Source organism: Mastigoproctus giganteus, chromosome 4 (assembly GCF_048544385.1).
Source record: "Mastigoproctus giganteus isolate SK-2022 chromosome 4, ASM4854438v1, whole genome shotgun sequence".
NCBI lineage: Eukaryota > Metazoa > Arthropoda > Arachnida > Uropygi > Thelyphonidae > Mastigoproctus > Mastigoproctus giganteus.
In genome coordinates, this window is record NC_143578.1 from 31522076 (window position 1) to 31538753 (window position 16678).

The 16678-nt window shown below is 37.8% G+C and overlaps 1 protein-coding gene across 3 annotated transcripts in view; it reads left to right on the forward strand.

Moving 5' to 3' along the window:
- The window catches only part of LOC150086576 (uncharacterized), a 302852-nt gene that overhangs the window by 234860 nt on the left and 51314 nt on the right, over positions 1 to 16678 (forward strand). For all 3 annotated transcript variants that reach the window (XM_090372615.1, XM_090372617.1, XM_090372618.1), the window contains one exon: positions 1655 to 2321. In XM_090372615.1, the coding sequence (XP_090228741.1) occupies positions 1655 to 2321 (667 nt within the window). The remainder of the gene's footprint in view (positions 1 to 1654; positions 2322 to 16678) is intronic.

The following is a 16678-nucleotide window of genomic DNA, read 5'->3' on the forward strand; positions in this document are numbered from 1 at the left end:
TTCTGTTCTAAAATTATGAGGTTGCATAAGTTTTTATCTGGTGCTCAGTTGCACCAAGTTATTGCCTACTGTGCAAATCTTGTATCCATTTAAACTTACTGGTACTTGAAGATTAAAGTTGACCCATTAAACTGTTCACCATTGGGAAAAACATTGAAGATGTTTTGGAAAGAAGTTTGTTCATGGAAGTAAAGATGATTCTACCAGCCCTTAACTTTGAAGTATATACTGAGTAGCTAGTTTATTAGGTATACCCAAATCGGCCAAGGAATTGACCGTTTCATCATAGACAGTGTCATACATCCATACTAGACTAAATAAAGCAGGCAATTAGATACCAAGGATAGCATGTGTTTGTAATTCATTGAGAAAATGGATCAGCAACATAACCCAGGTGATTTCAACCATGATATGGTAATGCACATATCATAGACACTGCCCTGCTAGGAAATTCACATATAGCAGTGTTTGGTTGTACCAAAAAATTATCTGAAACTGGAACATGTACAACCAACAGTAGTCATGTATCTGGAGACAACTTGTTGATGGATGAGGCTGATGAAAGCTGAAAATAATTTTGCAGTCTAACAGATGCTGATATTTTCTTTATTAGCAATGCAGAAAAAATTACAGCAGTGGAATGGATTCCTAACACAGATGTCCAGAGGAATCTTACAAAATTTATATCTTAAAAATTATGCATCAAACGTTAATAATGCAAAATTATAAAAATAATAAATACAAATGCCTACAGTCAGCCAAATGATAGTTATGTACAACAGAGGGGTATATCAGAATGTACAATGTATCAGACCCAGTATGACTATGGTATAGCAGCAGACAACCTCACTGGGTTCCGTTCTTGGCAACTAAAAACAAATCCCACAGAAAAAGGTTTCCTGGTCCAACGAATCCCACTCCCAGTTGCTATCTGCTGACTACAGGACCAGGGTATGGTGAAAGCAGCATGAATCGATGGACCCATTGTGCCAAGTATCAGTAAATTGGTGGCAGAAATGTTATGATATGGGGGGGGGGCATTTGTAGCACTTGTTAGGTTTCCTGATATTGGTGGATATCAACATCTGAATATCACAGTTTTTTGAACTTGTCGCAAACCACGTGCATCCCTTCATGCTTACAGCTTATATGGTAATGGCTACTCCCAGTATGATAATGCTCCATGTCAGAGGGCACAGATTATTTGGAAATTGTTCCAGGATCATCAGAGATAACTTTACTATTCTTTATTTGCCTGTGTGGTCGCTGGATCTCAAGCTGATTGGGCATCCTTGGGATTAGGTGGAATGAGCTGTGTGTGGAAGGAATCTGCCACTTAACAATTTGAGGCAACTGTAGGATGCAACAAGTCTTCATGGACTAGCATCCGTGTAGAACAATTTCAACACCTCATAGAGTCCATGCCCCAATGATTTTAATTGTTATTTGCCATTAGGTTGGTGTACTAATGGCAAGCAACAAAACTAATAAACTGGCTACTTGGTGTATATTCACTATGTAATAGATATAATTTTCCTTTACATGTTATTTTTAGTCTTTTTAATGTATTTTCATTATAGTGTTCTCTTTCACAGAATTCTTAGCTGTTGTTCAATGATAAAATCGCTTAAATAAGTTTATTTCAATTTTATAGGAAATAAAGGATTTCATTGACCAAGATGTATCAACCCATGGGGATTTGATGACCAATATAGAAATGAAAACCATTAATAAATGGGATGTTGATAGTGTTGAAAGTTTAGATACATTTGCCAGTTGTAATACTCAACCCTTTGCTTCTCTAGCTGATTTATCATTAGATGATCCATTTGCTAACCGTCTTCCAGCATACACTCAAGGAATACAAAATAATATAAACAGCAATTTGTATGTTAATCCTCTGGAAGACCATAGGCAGTCAGGAGCACAGATAGCTGCAGTTTCAGAAGGAGATGGTTTCTCTATATATCATCAAGTGGTAGATCAATCTCCCCTAGTTAAAACACTTAGCACATCTTCAACTGAAAGTGGAAGCTATGAAGAGCCATTAGGTAAAGTACTGTGTGATGGTTCTAATGGCAGTACTACTGCTCTTAACAGACAGGATAGTTGTACATCAGTAACTCCTTCATTATCCACAAAAAAACCGTGGTTCTTTCAAGTCATAAAACCCCGACCACGATTTGATCGAACAGACACAGCCCAGCTGAGTTTGCAGTCATCCTTTGATTCATTAAGTAGTAATGCTAGCAATAGACAGAGTGGGGGAACACCAGCTGGAAAGCCCAAAGTTGGGATTAAAGCTCCATTTCAGTGTAGAGGTAAGGGTAACTATTAAAGTTCTGGTTTCATCATTGTTAGAAATAACTTAAAGTAAATGAAGTGTAGTAAATTGCTATTAGAATATGGCTAAATGATTCAAGGAAGCTAAGCTTTGGCTACATCTACCAAAAATAAATAAAATTCTTCATTATTATCATGCTTAATCACCTTACAGTAAGCATTTGCCTAATTTCTTTTTAAGTTTTCTAATTTCTGTGAGAAGTAATTTATTCCAGTAGTCAGCTGCTCATTTGCCAAAGGCATATTTCCTTGGCTTCATCTGCTCCCCTTCAGTTTATATTTATGTTCCCTGGTTCTTGTCTCCCCTACCAGTGAAAATTTTACCACCCTTTTTCATTTTATTCATCCACATTGGAGTCTTATACACTTAATAGGATTCACTCTTTGTAGACCAAATATTTTTATTCTTTCCTCATAGGAATGTCCCCTTTTCACCTATTATCAGTCTTTCCCCCTTCTTTGGATCCTTTCAAGAAGTGTAATGTTATTTTTTTTTTTTTACAGGCAGCCTCCATCTCTGAATGCAGTATCTTAAATGTGGTCTCACCATCTTATATAATTGAATAATAACCTCTTTCTTCTGAAGAACCAGTAAATCATTGATGAGACACCACATGCTTCCTGCTTGCTTATCTATATTGCATAGAAAACACTTGTATCAACATCCCTAAGTCTTCTTGTCAGCGTCCTTAGGTTACCCTTGGGTTATTATTTTCCAGCTATTGGGCAGCATTAAACTCTAATTACCATTTTGCTGGAAATCTCTGTTGCAACTCTAGGTTGTTTGAAGTTGTGCAACTTACTATTCTCTACGTTCACTACTCTCTCTGCCTTTATGTTATCTGTATATTTCTGTGGTTCCTGAATACTGTCATTAGGAATGTCAGGAATAAGAATAGTGGACTGAACCAGGGAGAACTCTGCTACCATAAGAGTGATTATTTACTACTAGTCTTAGTGATGTATAGTTTAATTCTTTAATGGCACAATGCATTAAAGAAATAAATACTGCCAGTTTGAACAACTTTAATAAAATCAGAATGCTGAGTACCAAAATATTATTTCTATATTGACAAGTATAAATAATACATGAATGAATTGCCTATCTATCTATTCTTCTGAGCGACATCATACATCATATCGCTCACTGGCTTCAATAGTGGCATAACTCAAAAATCGTAATTCTGAGATAATCAATGAGAAAAATTTGGCTTTTAAAATTAGTTTGTTTAGAATTGAAGAAATTATGTGATTGTTTATATATATTGTGATTTATCTCATCATACTCAGTGGTACTCAAAATTAGGCTGGCTTGATCAACATTCCCTTATGGGTAACCAGAATACTTGAAAATTTAATCCCCCTTTTGAGTTGTGCCACTGTTGCACCAATAAACACTCAAAATTTGTGACTTGAGTCTCCTAAAGATGGAAGGTAATTAGGATGAAGAACAAAAAAAAAAAAAAAACATAAGAGCTTTATTTATATTCATAAACTCAGGAACATATATGAAGTACATTTTAATCTTTGAGAACATAATTGTGGTAAAGTATAAATATTAATAATAATAATCTTAAGAACAAGAAGATAGTTAAATTACTGTTGTACAAACAAGCAAAAATTTGGAAGATTTTAGTCATTCTTGGAAAAATTTAATCCTTCTGTGTAAATTAACTTATAGACTGTTGTGAAAACCGGTATGTTACATTATGTTATGTTCTGTTATGCTATGTTATGAAAACCGGCATGATATTTGGGAATTGTATTATTGTTCAACAAACAATGGAGGTTACAGTGCTTTTTTTTCGAAATCGGAATGGAACTCTTGTAGGCTTTTATCAATTTGAAATCTACAAATGACTCCAGAGGTTCCTTTTTTACTAGCTTTAACCCTAACTGTTTATAATCTTCCTGTTTGTATGACATTTTATAAAAGAAAGAGTCTAAATGCTGGCTTTTCTGCTTTTAAGATAGCAATGTCATTGAAGTTGAACTTCACTGCATCAGTATTTTCATTAAATTTCATAAAGTGCATCAGGCCAAATCTTTCATGTTGTAAAAATCTCTGTCACTTTGAAAGGGTTTCCTGTCTTTCTGGCAGTTCTAGCTAACGTAACATATTGTGATGGGACGAATAAAAGACCAGATGACTTTAATGATCTTTTAATAATTTTCTATATTAATGAGTCTGCACAGTCACCCTCGTTTTGCATATAACCTACAACTAGGGCTTACAATACTAGTCAAAATCTTAATACCGGTATTTTGGTATTTTTAATTTATGAAACCGGTATACTGGTATTCTAAAAACAAATGTTTTTCTCAATAAATTTTGATGATAATTAGATGCAATAAAGTAAGGAAAAAACAAGTACTGTAATTACTTGAATTTATATTTTAAATAAACTTTTATTGCAATAATAAATATTCTGAAAAAAATCATTAAAATACAGTTATTCTAAAAACAAAAAAATACATATTGTTACTGCAAAGTTTAGTGATGTTTAAGCATCCACACTACCTGTCCGAATGAAGTGAGCTCTTAAGAAACATAAGCAATCAATAGTATGATCATTTAAAATGGATCTAATTTTGGTACATACAGTATTTGATTAGCAGCAGAAAATGCCCTTTCGAATTCTATTCTAGTGTGATTAGTTGGTTTGTTTGCTTGTTATTAGTGAAATATAGAAATTTATAATTTTGCATTCTTTTTAAGTTGCACTTTATAATCCTAGATGTATAATGAGATTTCATCATGTTCATATTAGTATATATGAGTAATGCTCTTTACTGTATACAGTAATGTGTTCCAAAAATCTCCACATTGTGGCATTTCACGCATTAAAAACAACAGGACTCACAGGGAAAATAGGGATAGGGGCAGAACCCTAAAAAAAAAAAAATGTTCAGTGTGGTAAGAAAAACACTAAAAAAAGATATAAACCCAACACAATTGCTAACACAAGTTTAAATATCAATTAGAAATTTGTAGATCTCTTAAAGTACCATTTATAATTGACACAATATAAAAGCATAACTTAATTTAATTTATTATGGTACTCACCTTTTTATTAGCATTAGCATTAGCATTAGTAGAGGCATATGTTGCAAGAAAGCAAGCTTATTCAGCATCAGCCAACAAAAAAAAAAAAAAAAAAAAAAAAAAAACACACACCACTCCCATTTCACCCCTCCGTTCGTTCGAAATACCTGTCCAGTTGAGCTTTAAATTTGTTTAGGCTATCAACTTCAACAACAAGTGATGGAAGTCGGTTCCACCAACCAACCACACGCTGGCCAAAGGCAAATTTCCACACATCTATCCGACATCCGTCCTTCCTCAATTTGAATTTATGCCCTCTGAGGTGATTATTCTGAGCAAGATGAAGAATCCCATTGGCATTGAGCATGCTCAAACCATTCAAAGCCTTATACACCTCTATCAGATCACCTCGCCGGTGCCTAGTCTCCAGACTCTGTAATTTGCAAAACTTAAGCCTTTCTTCGTAAGAGCAACCCTTTGTTCCATTCACTAATCTTGTTGCCCTTCTCTGTACCCGTTCCAGCAGCTCTACGTCCTTCTTGAAATGAGGCCTCCAGACCTGTATACAGTACTCAAGATGTGGCCTAACCATTTCCTTATACAAGGGAATAATCACCTCCTTATCCCTGCTAGAAAAATTCCTGTATATCATTGACAAGACACCATGAGCTACTCTTGCAGCTCGTCTGCACTGCTCAGAGAACTTCATATCTGCCTGCACAATTACCCCCAGGTCCTTTTCACTCTCCACCACTGTCAGTGTAGTACCGCAGAGTTGATACGTTGCTCTGGGGTTACTGTTTCCCATATGTAGTACTTTACATTTGTCAATGTTAAACTTCATTTGCCACCTCTCAGCCCATCTGTTCAACCTTTCCAGATCCTGTTGCAGCAGCATAGCGTCAGTAGTGTCCTTAACAACCCTGCCAACCTTTGTATCATCTGCAAACTTGGACATTAAACTTGATATCCCATCATCAATATCATTCATAAACACCGAAAACAACAACGGACCCAACACTGAACCCTGAGGAACTCCACTAATAACATTAGTCCACGTTGAGCAGTGTCCATTGATTACCACTCTCTGTCTTCTGCCACTCAACCATCCCCTTATCCATAGCAGCAATTTGCCTCCAATGCCACACTGCTCCAATTTGTGCAGCAGTCTTCCATGTGCAACAGTCTCAAAAGCCTTTCTAAGATCCAAATATATAATATCAAAGTTATTCCCTGCATCCAGTTCTTTTGTGACTACATCATAGTATCCAATCAAATTGGTCAGGCAAGACCTGCCCTTAACAAAACCATGCTGCGTCTGAGCTATAACTGAATTCTTGTCTAGATGATCCTGCAGTGCTTCTTTAACCAGTGCCTCCATTAATTTACCTGGAACAGAAGTTAAACTAACAGGTCTATAATTACTTGTGTCAGCCTTTGATCCTCCTTTGTGAATTGGGGTTACATTTGCACATCTCCAGTCTATGGGTACCTCCCCTGAGTCCAAAGAAGCTCTCATAATTATGGCTAGGGTTTGCTTACTTCCTTTGCTGCCTCCTTTAATATAACTGGATAGATCCCATCCACCCCAGGTGCCTTTTTTATGTTTATCCTCAACAATCTCTCCTCCACTTTCTTCTCAGTTATTACAAAATCATCCAGCTCACTGCCAATGTTTACTTTATCTACATCATTCTCCTTCCTGAATAACTCCTCATGCGTGAATGTAGATGCAAAATACTCGTTTAGATTGTTAGCCACCTGAGCAGGATCCTCAACTGTTGAACCATCAATATCCAGTGGACCAATCTGATTCATCCCTTTCCTTCTTGAGTTTAAATATGTAAAGAACTCTTTTCTGTTTTTCTTTGCATCCTTTGCCAAGGATTTTTCGTAGTCTGCCTTTGCCTGCCTAATCTCCTTTGTGACTTGGTTACAGACCAACTTATATCTATCATAGGCTTCCATGTCACCCATTAATTTGTATGTATCCCATGCATTTTTCTTCTCTGCCACCTGTCTCATTAGTTCATCTGACAACCATTTAGGCCTAAACCTTGAACAATATTTCTTAGTTGGTATGTAAAGCCTGGTAGCCTCCAAGATTAGTTCCTTGAATGCTTCCCATTTTGAGTTTGCTGTTGGTAACATCATCAGTTGGTCCCACTGTATAGAATTTAAATACTGTCTCAGACCATCATAGTCGCCTTTACGAAAACAAAAACCCTTCCCTTTACCTCTGATGGTAGTTACCTCCAGATCTGCATTGATGTTAGAATAAAAGGGATGATAATTTTAAATGTAAATTATAAGCTAGGATTTAAAACAGAATTAAAATATGCACAAGGAAGTAGAAGTGCACATCTTCGTCCTTGGTTGTCAATGTTGAAATTGGTACAATTGAAGTTATATGGTTGAAAACAGAAGGCCAAAATTTGCCTTCTGTTTCACTTCTTAAATTTCTAATAAATAAATAAATATTACAGTAAATATAGCACTGTATTATATACATACTAATTGGTATTTCTGTGCACTGACTTTTTTTATTTTTAGATTGTAAAATTTAGCACAGTAAAAAAAGATAAGCAATCAATAATGACGAGCACGGCACGTACAAATTGCACAAGTGAGATATGGAGCAGCAAATATATGAAGCTTAAAAATAGCATTAGCATTCGCTCATGATACAAGAAAGCAAGCTTATATAGCATCAGCCAAAAAAAAACCCACATCTCCTTCTCATTTCACCTATTCACTTGCTCCAAATGTTTCTCCAGTTCTGCCTTGAATCCGTTTAAGCTATCAACTTCTACAACAACAAATAGTAGTAGTAGCAGTGGCATGTGATGCAAGAAAGCAAGTGTATGAACTTATGCAGCATCAGCCAAAAAAAAAAAAAAAATCACACCATTCCCTCCAAATGCCTGTCCAGTTCCTCCTTAAATTTATTCAACCTATCAACTTCCAAAACGACAGATGGAAGTTTGTTCCAGCAATTAACCACCCGCTGGCTAAAGGCAAATTTCCGCACATCTATTCTAAATCTGTCCTTTCTTAATTTGAATTTATGCCCCCTTAGGTTCGTAATCTGAACAAGTGGAAGGATACCATCAGAATTCAGCGTGCTCAACCCATTCAAGGCCTTAACACCTCAATCAGATCACCGTGCAAGTGCCTAGTCTCCAGCCACTGCAATTTGCAAAACTTAAGCCTCTCTTGGTAAGAGGATCCCTTCATTCCCCTCACCAATCTTGTTGCCCTTCTCTGTACACGCTCAAGCAAAACTACATTAGCATTAGCATTAGTAGAGGCATTTGATGCAAGAAAGCAAGCTTATGCAGCATCAGCCAAAAAAAAAAAAAAAAACCCACTTCCACTTCACCCCTCTGTTCATTCAAAATACCTGTCCAGCTGAACCTTAAACTTCTTTAGGCTATCAACTTCCACGACAAGGGATGGAAGTCTGTTCCACCAACCAACCACCCGCTGGCTAAAGGCAAATTTCCGCACTTCTATCCTACATCTGTCTTTCCTCAATTTGAATTTATGCCCTCTCAGTTGATTATTCTGAGCGAGAGGAAGAATCCCATCAGCATTGAGCATGCTCAAACCATTCAAGGCTTTATACACCTCTATCAGATCACCTCGCTGGTGCCTAGTCTCCAGACACTGTAATTTGCAAAACTTAAGCCTTTCTTCGTAAGAGCACCCCTTTGTTCCATTCACTAATCGTGTTGCCCTTCTCTGTACTCGTTCCAGCAGCTCTACATCCTTCTTGAAATGAGGCCTCCAGACCTGTATACAGTACTCTAGGTACTGTATACAGGCCTGACCATTGCCTTATACAAGGGAATAATCACCTCCTTATCCCTGCTAGAAAAATTCCTATATATCATTGACAATACACCATGAGCTACTCTTGCAGCCCATCTGCACTCCTCAGAGAACTTCATATCTGCCTGCACAACCACACCCAGGTCCCTTTCATTCTCTACCACTGTCAGTGTAGTACCAGAGAGTTGATACATTGCTCTGGGGTTGCTGTTTCCCATGTGTAGTACTTTACATTTGTCAATGTTAAACTTCATTTGCCACCTCTCAGCCCATCAGCTCAACCTTTCCAGATCCTGTTGCAGCAGCATAGTGTCAGTAGTGTCCTTGACAACCCTGCCTACCTTTGTATCGTCTGCAAACTTGGACATTAAGCTTGATATACCATCATCAATATCATTTATAAATACAGAAAACAATAATGAACCCAACACTGAGCCCTGAGGGACTCCACTAATAACATTAGTCCACGACGAGCAGTGTCCATTGATTACCACTCTCTGTCTTCTCCCCCTCAGCCACCCCTTTATCCACAGCAGCAATTTGCCTCCAATGCCACACTGCTCCAATTTGTGCAGCAGTCTTCCATGTGCAACAGTATCAAAAGCCTTTCTAAGATCCAAGTATATAATATCAAAGTTATTCCCTGCATCCAGTTCCTTTGTGACTGCATCACAGTATCGAATCAAATTGGTCAGGCAAGACTTCCCCTTAACAAAACCATGCTGTGTCCGAGCTATAACTGAAGTCTTGTCTAAATGATCCTGCAGTGCTTCTCTAACTAGTGCCTCCATTAATTTTCCTGGAACAGAAGTTAAACTCACAGGTCTATAATTACTTGTGTCAGCCTTTGATCCTCCTTTGTGAATTGGGGTCACATTTGCACATCCTTCCTAAAATGAGACCGCCAGACCTGTACAGGGGTACTCAAGGCGTGGCCTGACCATTGCCTTATACAGAGGGATAATCACCTCCTTTTCCCTGATAGCAAAATTCCTATATATCATTGACAAAACCCCATGACCTGTTCTGGCAGCCTGTCTGCATTGCTCAGAAAACTTCATATCTGACTGCACAATTACTCCTAGGTCTTTTTCATTTTCTACCACCTTAAGTGTAGTACCACACAGTCGGTACGTTTCTCTGGGGTTACTTCTACCCATATGCAGTACTTTGCATTTGTCAAGGTTAAACTTCAGTTGCCACGTCTTAGCTCATCTGCCCAAATTATCTAGATCCTGTTGCAGTAGCACACTGCCATTACTGTCATTAACAACCCTGCCAACCTTTGTATCATCTGCAAACTTCGACACTAAGCCTGATATACCTTCAACAATATCATTGATAAATATACAAAACAATAGAGGACCCAACACCGAACCCTATGGGACTCCACTAATAACATTAGTCCACGAAGAGCAGCACCCATTAATTACCACCCTCTGTCTTCTCCCACTCAACCATCCTTTTATCCATTTTAGCAACTTACCCTTAATACCATTCTGCTCCAATTTGTACAATAGTCTTCCATGCGCAACAGTATCAAAAGCTTTCCTGAAATCCAAGTTTTTGCATCCAGTTCCTTTGTAACCACATCATAATAATCAATCAAATTTGTCACACAAGACTTTCCCTTAACAAACCCATGCTGTGTCTGAATTATTGCTGCAGTCTTGTCTAGATGATCCTGCAATGCATCTTTAACCAGTGACTCCATTATTTTACCCAGAACAGAAGTTAAACTAACTGGTCTGTAATTACTCGTGTCACCCTTGAATCCCCCTTTGTGAATTGGGGATACATTTGCACATCTCCAGTCTGTGGGGACCTCCCCTGAGTCCAAGGATGCTCTCATAATTATGGCTAAGGCTTTGCTTAGTTGCTTTGCCGCCTCCTTTAATATAACTGGATAGATCCCATCCACCCCAAGTGCCTTTCTTATGTTTAACTTCATTAATTTCTCCTCCACTTTGCTCTCAGTTATTACAAAATCATTAAGCACCCTGCTACAATTTGATAACCTTCTGCCATTTTCAAACCTTAACTCCTCATGTGTGAATGTAGATGCAAAATACTCGTTCAGTTTGTTTGCTATCTGAGAAGGATCATCAACAGTCGAACCATCAATATCAAGTGGACTAATCAGATTCATCCCCTTCCTCTTAGAATTTATATAAGTAAAGAAATCCTTGCTGTTTTTCTTAGCATCTTTTGCCAAAGATTTCTCGTAATCTGCCTTCGCCTGCCAAACCTCCTTTGTGACCTGATTACAGACTAGCTTATAGCTAGTCTGTAATCAGGTCACAAAGGAGGCTTCTGAGTTGCTTGATAATTTATATGCATCCCATGCATTTTTCTTCTCTGTTTCATTAGTTCATTTGATAACCATTTAGGCCTAAACCTTGAACAATATTTCTTAATCGGTATGAAACTTTTAGTAGCATTCATGATTAATTCCTTGAATGCTTCCCACTTAGAATGCTACAATTTGATAACCCTGCGGGGGTTATCAAACCAACAGTGACGTTACCAACAGTACTTTACTGTTGGTAACATCGTCAGTTGATCCCACTGTACAGAATTTAAAAACTGTCTGAGACCACTGTACTCACCTTTACAGAAGCAAAAATGCCACACTGCTCGAATTTGTGCAGCAGTCTTCTATGTGCAACAGTATCAAAAGCCTTTCTAAGATTCAAATATATGATATCAAAATCATTCTTTGCATCCAGTTTCTTTGTGACAACATCATAGTATCCAATTAAATGGGTCAGACAAAACTTCCCCTTAACAAACCCATGCTGTGTGTGTGTGTCTGAATTATTACTGCAGTCTTGTCTAGATGATCCTGCAGTGCTTCTTTAACCAGTGACTCCATTAATTTCCCTGGAACAGAAATTAAACTAACACGTCTGTTATTACTTGCATCTCCCTTTGATCCTCCTTTTTGGATTGGGGTCACATTTGCACATTTGCTGAGTCCAAGGAAGCTCTCATAATTATAGCTAAGGGTTTGCTTACTTCCTTTGCTGCCTCCTTTAATATAGGAATAAATAGGAATGAAGAGAAGATACTAAAAATTTATTTATGTTTTTTATATAATTGAAGATTTTGTGGAAGGGGAAACAAGCATCACCATAACAACGTAAAAACCCATAGAATTCCAGCTATCAGTATTATTGCAAATGCAATAAGATAGAGTTTACTACTCGTTTATAATTATATTACACTGACAGAAAAGTCCAATAAACTAGGACGTGCCAACTGTTTTTATGGTAGTGACCTCCAGAAATGTATTCCTCTGCGCACACATCACGAAATTTCTGTTCGTGATGTTTCAAGAGCTCACTGAAAAAGTGAGCTCTTGAAAACATGAGTCAGCCTACAATATCTTGTTAATACAGTCAGTTCTGTTATAACATGGTACATGTGTTCCTAAAAATATCCGCGTTATGGGATTTCGTGCATTGGGAAAAATTGGGATAGGGTCAGAGCACTCAAAAAAAAAAAATAAATAAAAATGTTCAGTCTGATAAGTAAAACATTAAAAAAAGTTAGAAACCAAATAAAATTGCTAACACAGGTTTAAACATCTTAAATTTCAAATAAAAAAATAAACATTACAGTAAATATAGCACTGTAATATATATATACTAATTGATATTTCTGTTCACCGACTTTTTTATTTTTGGACTGTAAAATTTAACACAGTAAAAAAGATAAGCAATCAATAACAACGAACACGGCATGCACAAGTGAGATATGGAACAACAAGTTCATGCAGCTTAAAAAGTAGGAATGAAGAAAAGGTTCTGAAAATTTATTTAGTTTTTTTTTTTTTTTTTGATTGAAGTTTCATGGAAGGGAAAACACATAATAACATAAAAATATATAGAATTCCAGCTATCGGTATTATCGCAAATGCAATAAGATTGAGTTTACTACCCGTTTATAATAGATTGCATTAAGAGAAAAACCCAATAAACTGGGAACCACAAATTGTTTTTATTGTTTTATGGTAAGTGATCTCCAGAAATGTGCTCCTCTTCTCATGTTATCACACCTCACGAAATTGCTGTTTGAACAGAAAAATGCGAATCCTGAAAACGTGAGTCAGCCTACAGTATCACCTGTTATCTTGTGAATACAGCGAATGACAACAACATGTCTCCAACCAATACAACTACAGTAAATAGGAAATATAGCTCTCACACATTTTATGTTTGACACTTTTTAAGCTTCATAAACTTTTATGTATTGCTGCACAGGTCTCTACGTTCAACTTGGTGCCTGGTTTTGCGTTCACCTGGTGTTACTTGCAGACAAAATCATGCATGCATGAGCCAACACGAAAATTGCATTATACTTGCATTGTTCCTTAATATATCAGTCGCGTTTCTAAAATGCACATTATAACAGAACTGCCATAATGACTGACTGTACCAACAGTTAACCAAAAATCAAGTTACCTGAAGTAGTGATATATCATGTACTATAAAGCAGTGGTTTTCAACCTGTTTTTTTTTTTTCTTTTTGGTCTAAACCAAAAAACAGTAGAAAAATCTTGCAGACTATATTTGACTAGATTTTGATCTATGAGGTGCTACTCAAATGATCCCAAAATTTGAATGTTGCACAGGAACTACATCTAGTATGGACTTGTGGCACTAGGTAACACTGCATGCATTTTTTGTGAATCAGTGTGCCATGTGGCGTCGACCTGGATAGAGTCATTGAATATTTATGCGCAGTTCTTTGGTGGTGTATTTTGCATAGTTTGTGATTGTTGTGATGGCTGATGTGAAAGAGCAACGTGCTTACATCGTTTTGTTTCCTTCTTAACGATACAGCAGCAAAATCCATAAGTTGAAACAAGCTTTTTGTGACAATGCTTTAGGCCAGACACAAACCTACTACTGGTTTAACTGTTTTAAAAAGGGCCACATGTTGGTTGATGACGACAATCGCTCTGGGCATCCATCATCGAACACCACCCCGGAAAATGTTGCATAAGTTCGGGCAGCAATCCATGAAGACTATAGGCAATCCACGACATTTGTGGCATTGTAGGACTATCGTATGGCACGTGTCAGCGGATTTTGTCAGATGAGTTGCACATGAAAAGGATTGCAATCAAGTTCATACCACTGTTACTGAGTTAAGAATAAAAGCAGCATCAAATGGAAGTTAGCAAAAATCTTCAAGAATGGGCCAGGAGTGATCAAAACTTCCTTTCTACGGTCATCACCGATGACGAGAGTTGGGTATACAGGTATAACCCAGAAACCAAGCAAAAGTCATCCCAGTGGAAGAGCCCAGCTTCACCTCGACCGAAGAAAGCCCAACAAGTGAGGAGCAATGTGAAGTCCATGCTGGTTTTTTTTTTGGACATTGATGGGATTATCCATAAGGAATTCGTCCCTCTGGCCAGATTGCCAATGCAAAGTTCTACTGCAACGTCCTGAGGTGTTAAGAGAAGCCGTCGAGATGAAACGTCTAGAGAAATGGCACACAAAGAACTGGGTCCTTCATTGTGACAATGCACCGGCCAACACATCTCTTGCTGTGGCGCAGTTTTTCCTTAAGAATATTCTTACCTAGGGATAAGAATATTCTTGACCTCATCATTACTCACAAATCAGTTGACATCACAGGGGCTTAAAATACAGCAGGTAGTGATCACACCGTTGTTAGTTGGAAGATAAAGAAAGATGTTACGCTAGTTAAAGGTAAAGGCACGGATAAAGGCAGCTCTAAGAGTGAAGTCTCTGCCATGAGTCGCATTAGTTCATCTGACATCCATTCAGGCCTAAACCTTGAACAGTATTCCTTAGTATGAAAAGTATAGTAGCTTCCAAGATTAATTCCTTGAATCTTCCCATTTGGAATTTGCTGTTGGTAAAATCATTAGTCAGTTCCACCATTTAGAATTTAAAAACTTTCTGAGACCACTGTCATCACCTTTACAAAAAGAAAAACCCTTCCCTTTACCCCAGATGGTAGTTACATCTTTAAGTAAATCCCACATCAATACACTGTGATCACTACCACCTAGTGATTCCTTTATCTGCAGATTCTTAATGCATGAATAATCACTGCCTTGATTAATCAGTTAAAAAACCCCATTATAAGACAATCTGATTTACTGGCCCACTCAATTTCTCTGTAGAGTTGTTCATTGTACTCATCAGAGTCATTAGGCTTGTAACACGCTCCTACTCTCAACTTTTCTTTCCCAGACCAAACTGACTCAGCATTGCACTATCCACAATGTCAACTAGATGCATATCCCTACATTTTGTGTTTCTTAACTAACAGCATGACTCTTCCTCCCTTTCTATCCTGTCTATCCTTTCTGTACACATTATACTTCCCAAATTCCAAATCTGCATTCCTTATGTCTGTGTGACACCATGTCTCTCATATATCCCAACGATATCTGCCTTCGATGTCTTCACCAGCACCTCAAATTTATCAAATTTATTTACTATACTCCTAGCATTGGTATACATGCACCTATTCTTGCTCTTAGTTACCCTAACATAACCCATGTATTTACTTGTTCCATGATGACTCCAAGCAGTCCTTGAAATCCCCAGCACCTCGCTTTCCAGGCTGCTGCTCATTCCAATAGAAGCAATCTAAGAATCACTTTCATCTCTGCCTGTGGCTACTCTTAATCTATTAGTCTCTGAATTCCCCCCCCCCAAGCCAGGAGTTTTCTGACCCACCTGACACTGCCTCGATAGCATCAGCAAATATTCTTGCACCCTTTCCATTTAAGTGTATCCGATCCCTGTAGAAAATAACTCTCCTGTTAATAAGCACAGACCACACTGAGAAAAATTCTCCCCATGAGCTTTGCAGAATCTCTCCAGAGCTGAATTGATTGACAAGTCTCTCATCATTTCCTTTCTCTCTCCTTTGTTTCCGGGCAGAAATGTTGCCCCGAGGGCTCACATCTGGTGAGTATGGGCTTGGCACACCCAGGGTCCCGAGCTGGATATCATCATTCTTCTCTTTCTTGGTGATTCCCTTCTACTTTTGTCTCTCTCTCTCTCTCTCTCTCTCTCTCTCTCTCTCTCTCTCTCTCTCTCTCTCTCTCTCTCAGGGTGACTTGGGAACTTTTTTTTTTTTCCTGGTGCAGCATAAGCCTCAGGCTTCCTTGCACCATATGGCTATTAATAATAATAATAATAATAATTATAGACACTTTCAAATTTAACCCTAACTTGCAACTTTTTTTCAACATTAACCTGTACTTGTTAAGTAAGTCCGCAGATCTCCTCTTAATGTCATTAATGCCAATGTGTACAACGATATCTCACTTTGTGCCCCTAAAAGATGATATCTGCTCTACAACGTCATCAACTTTTGCCCCCGGCTGACATACCCTGGTCCTATTCCACCTGCCCTTTTTGCACAATATATTTCCCATCTCCCTGACAATAGAGTCAC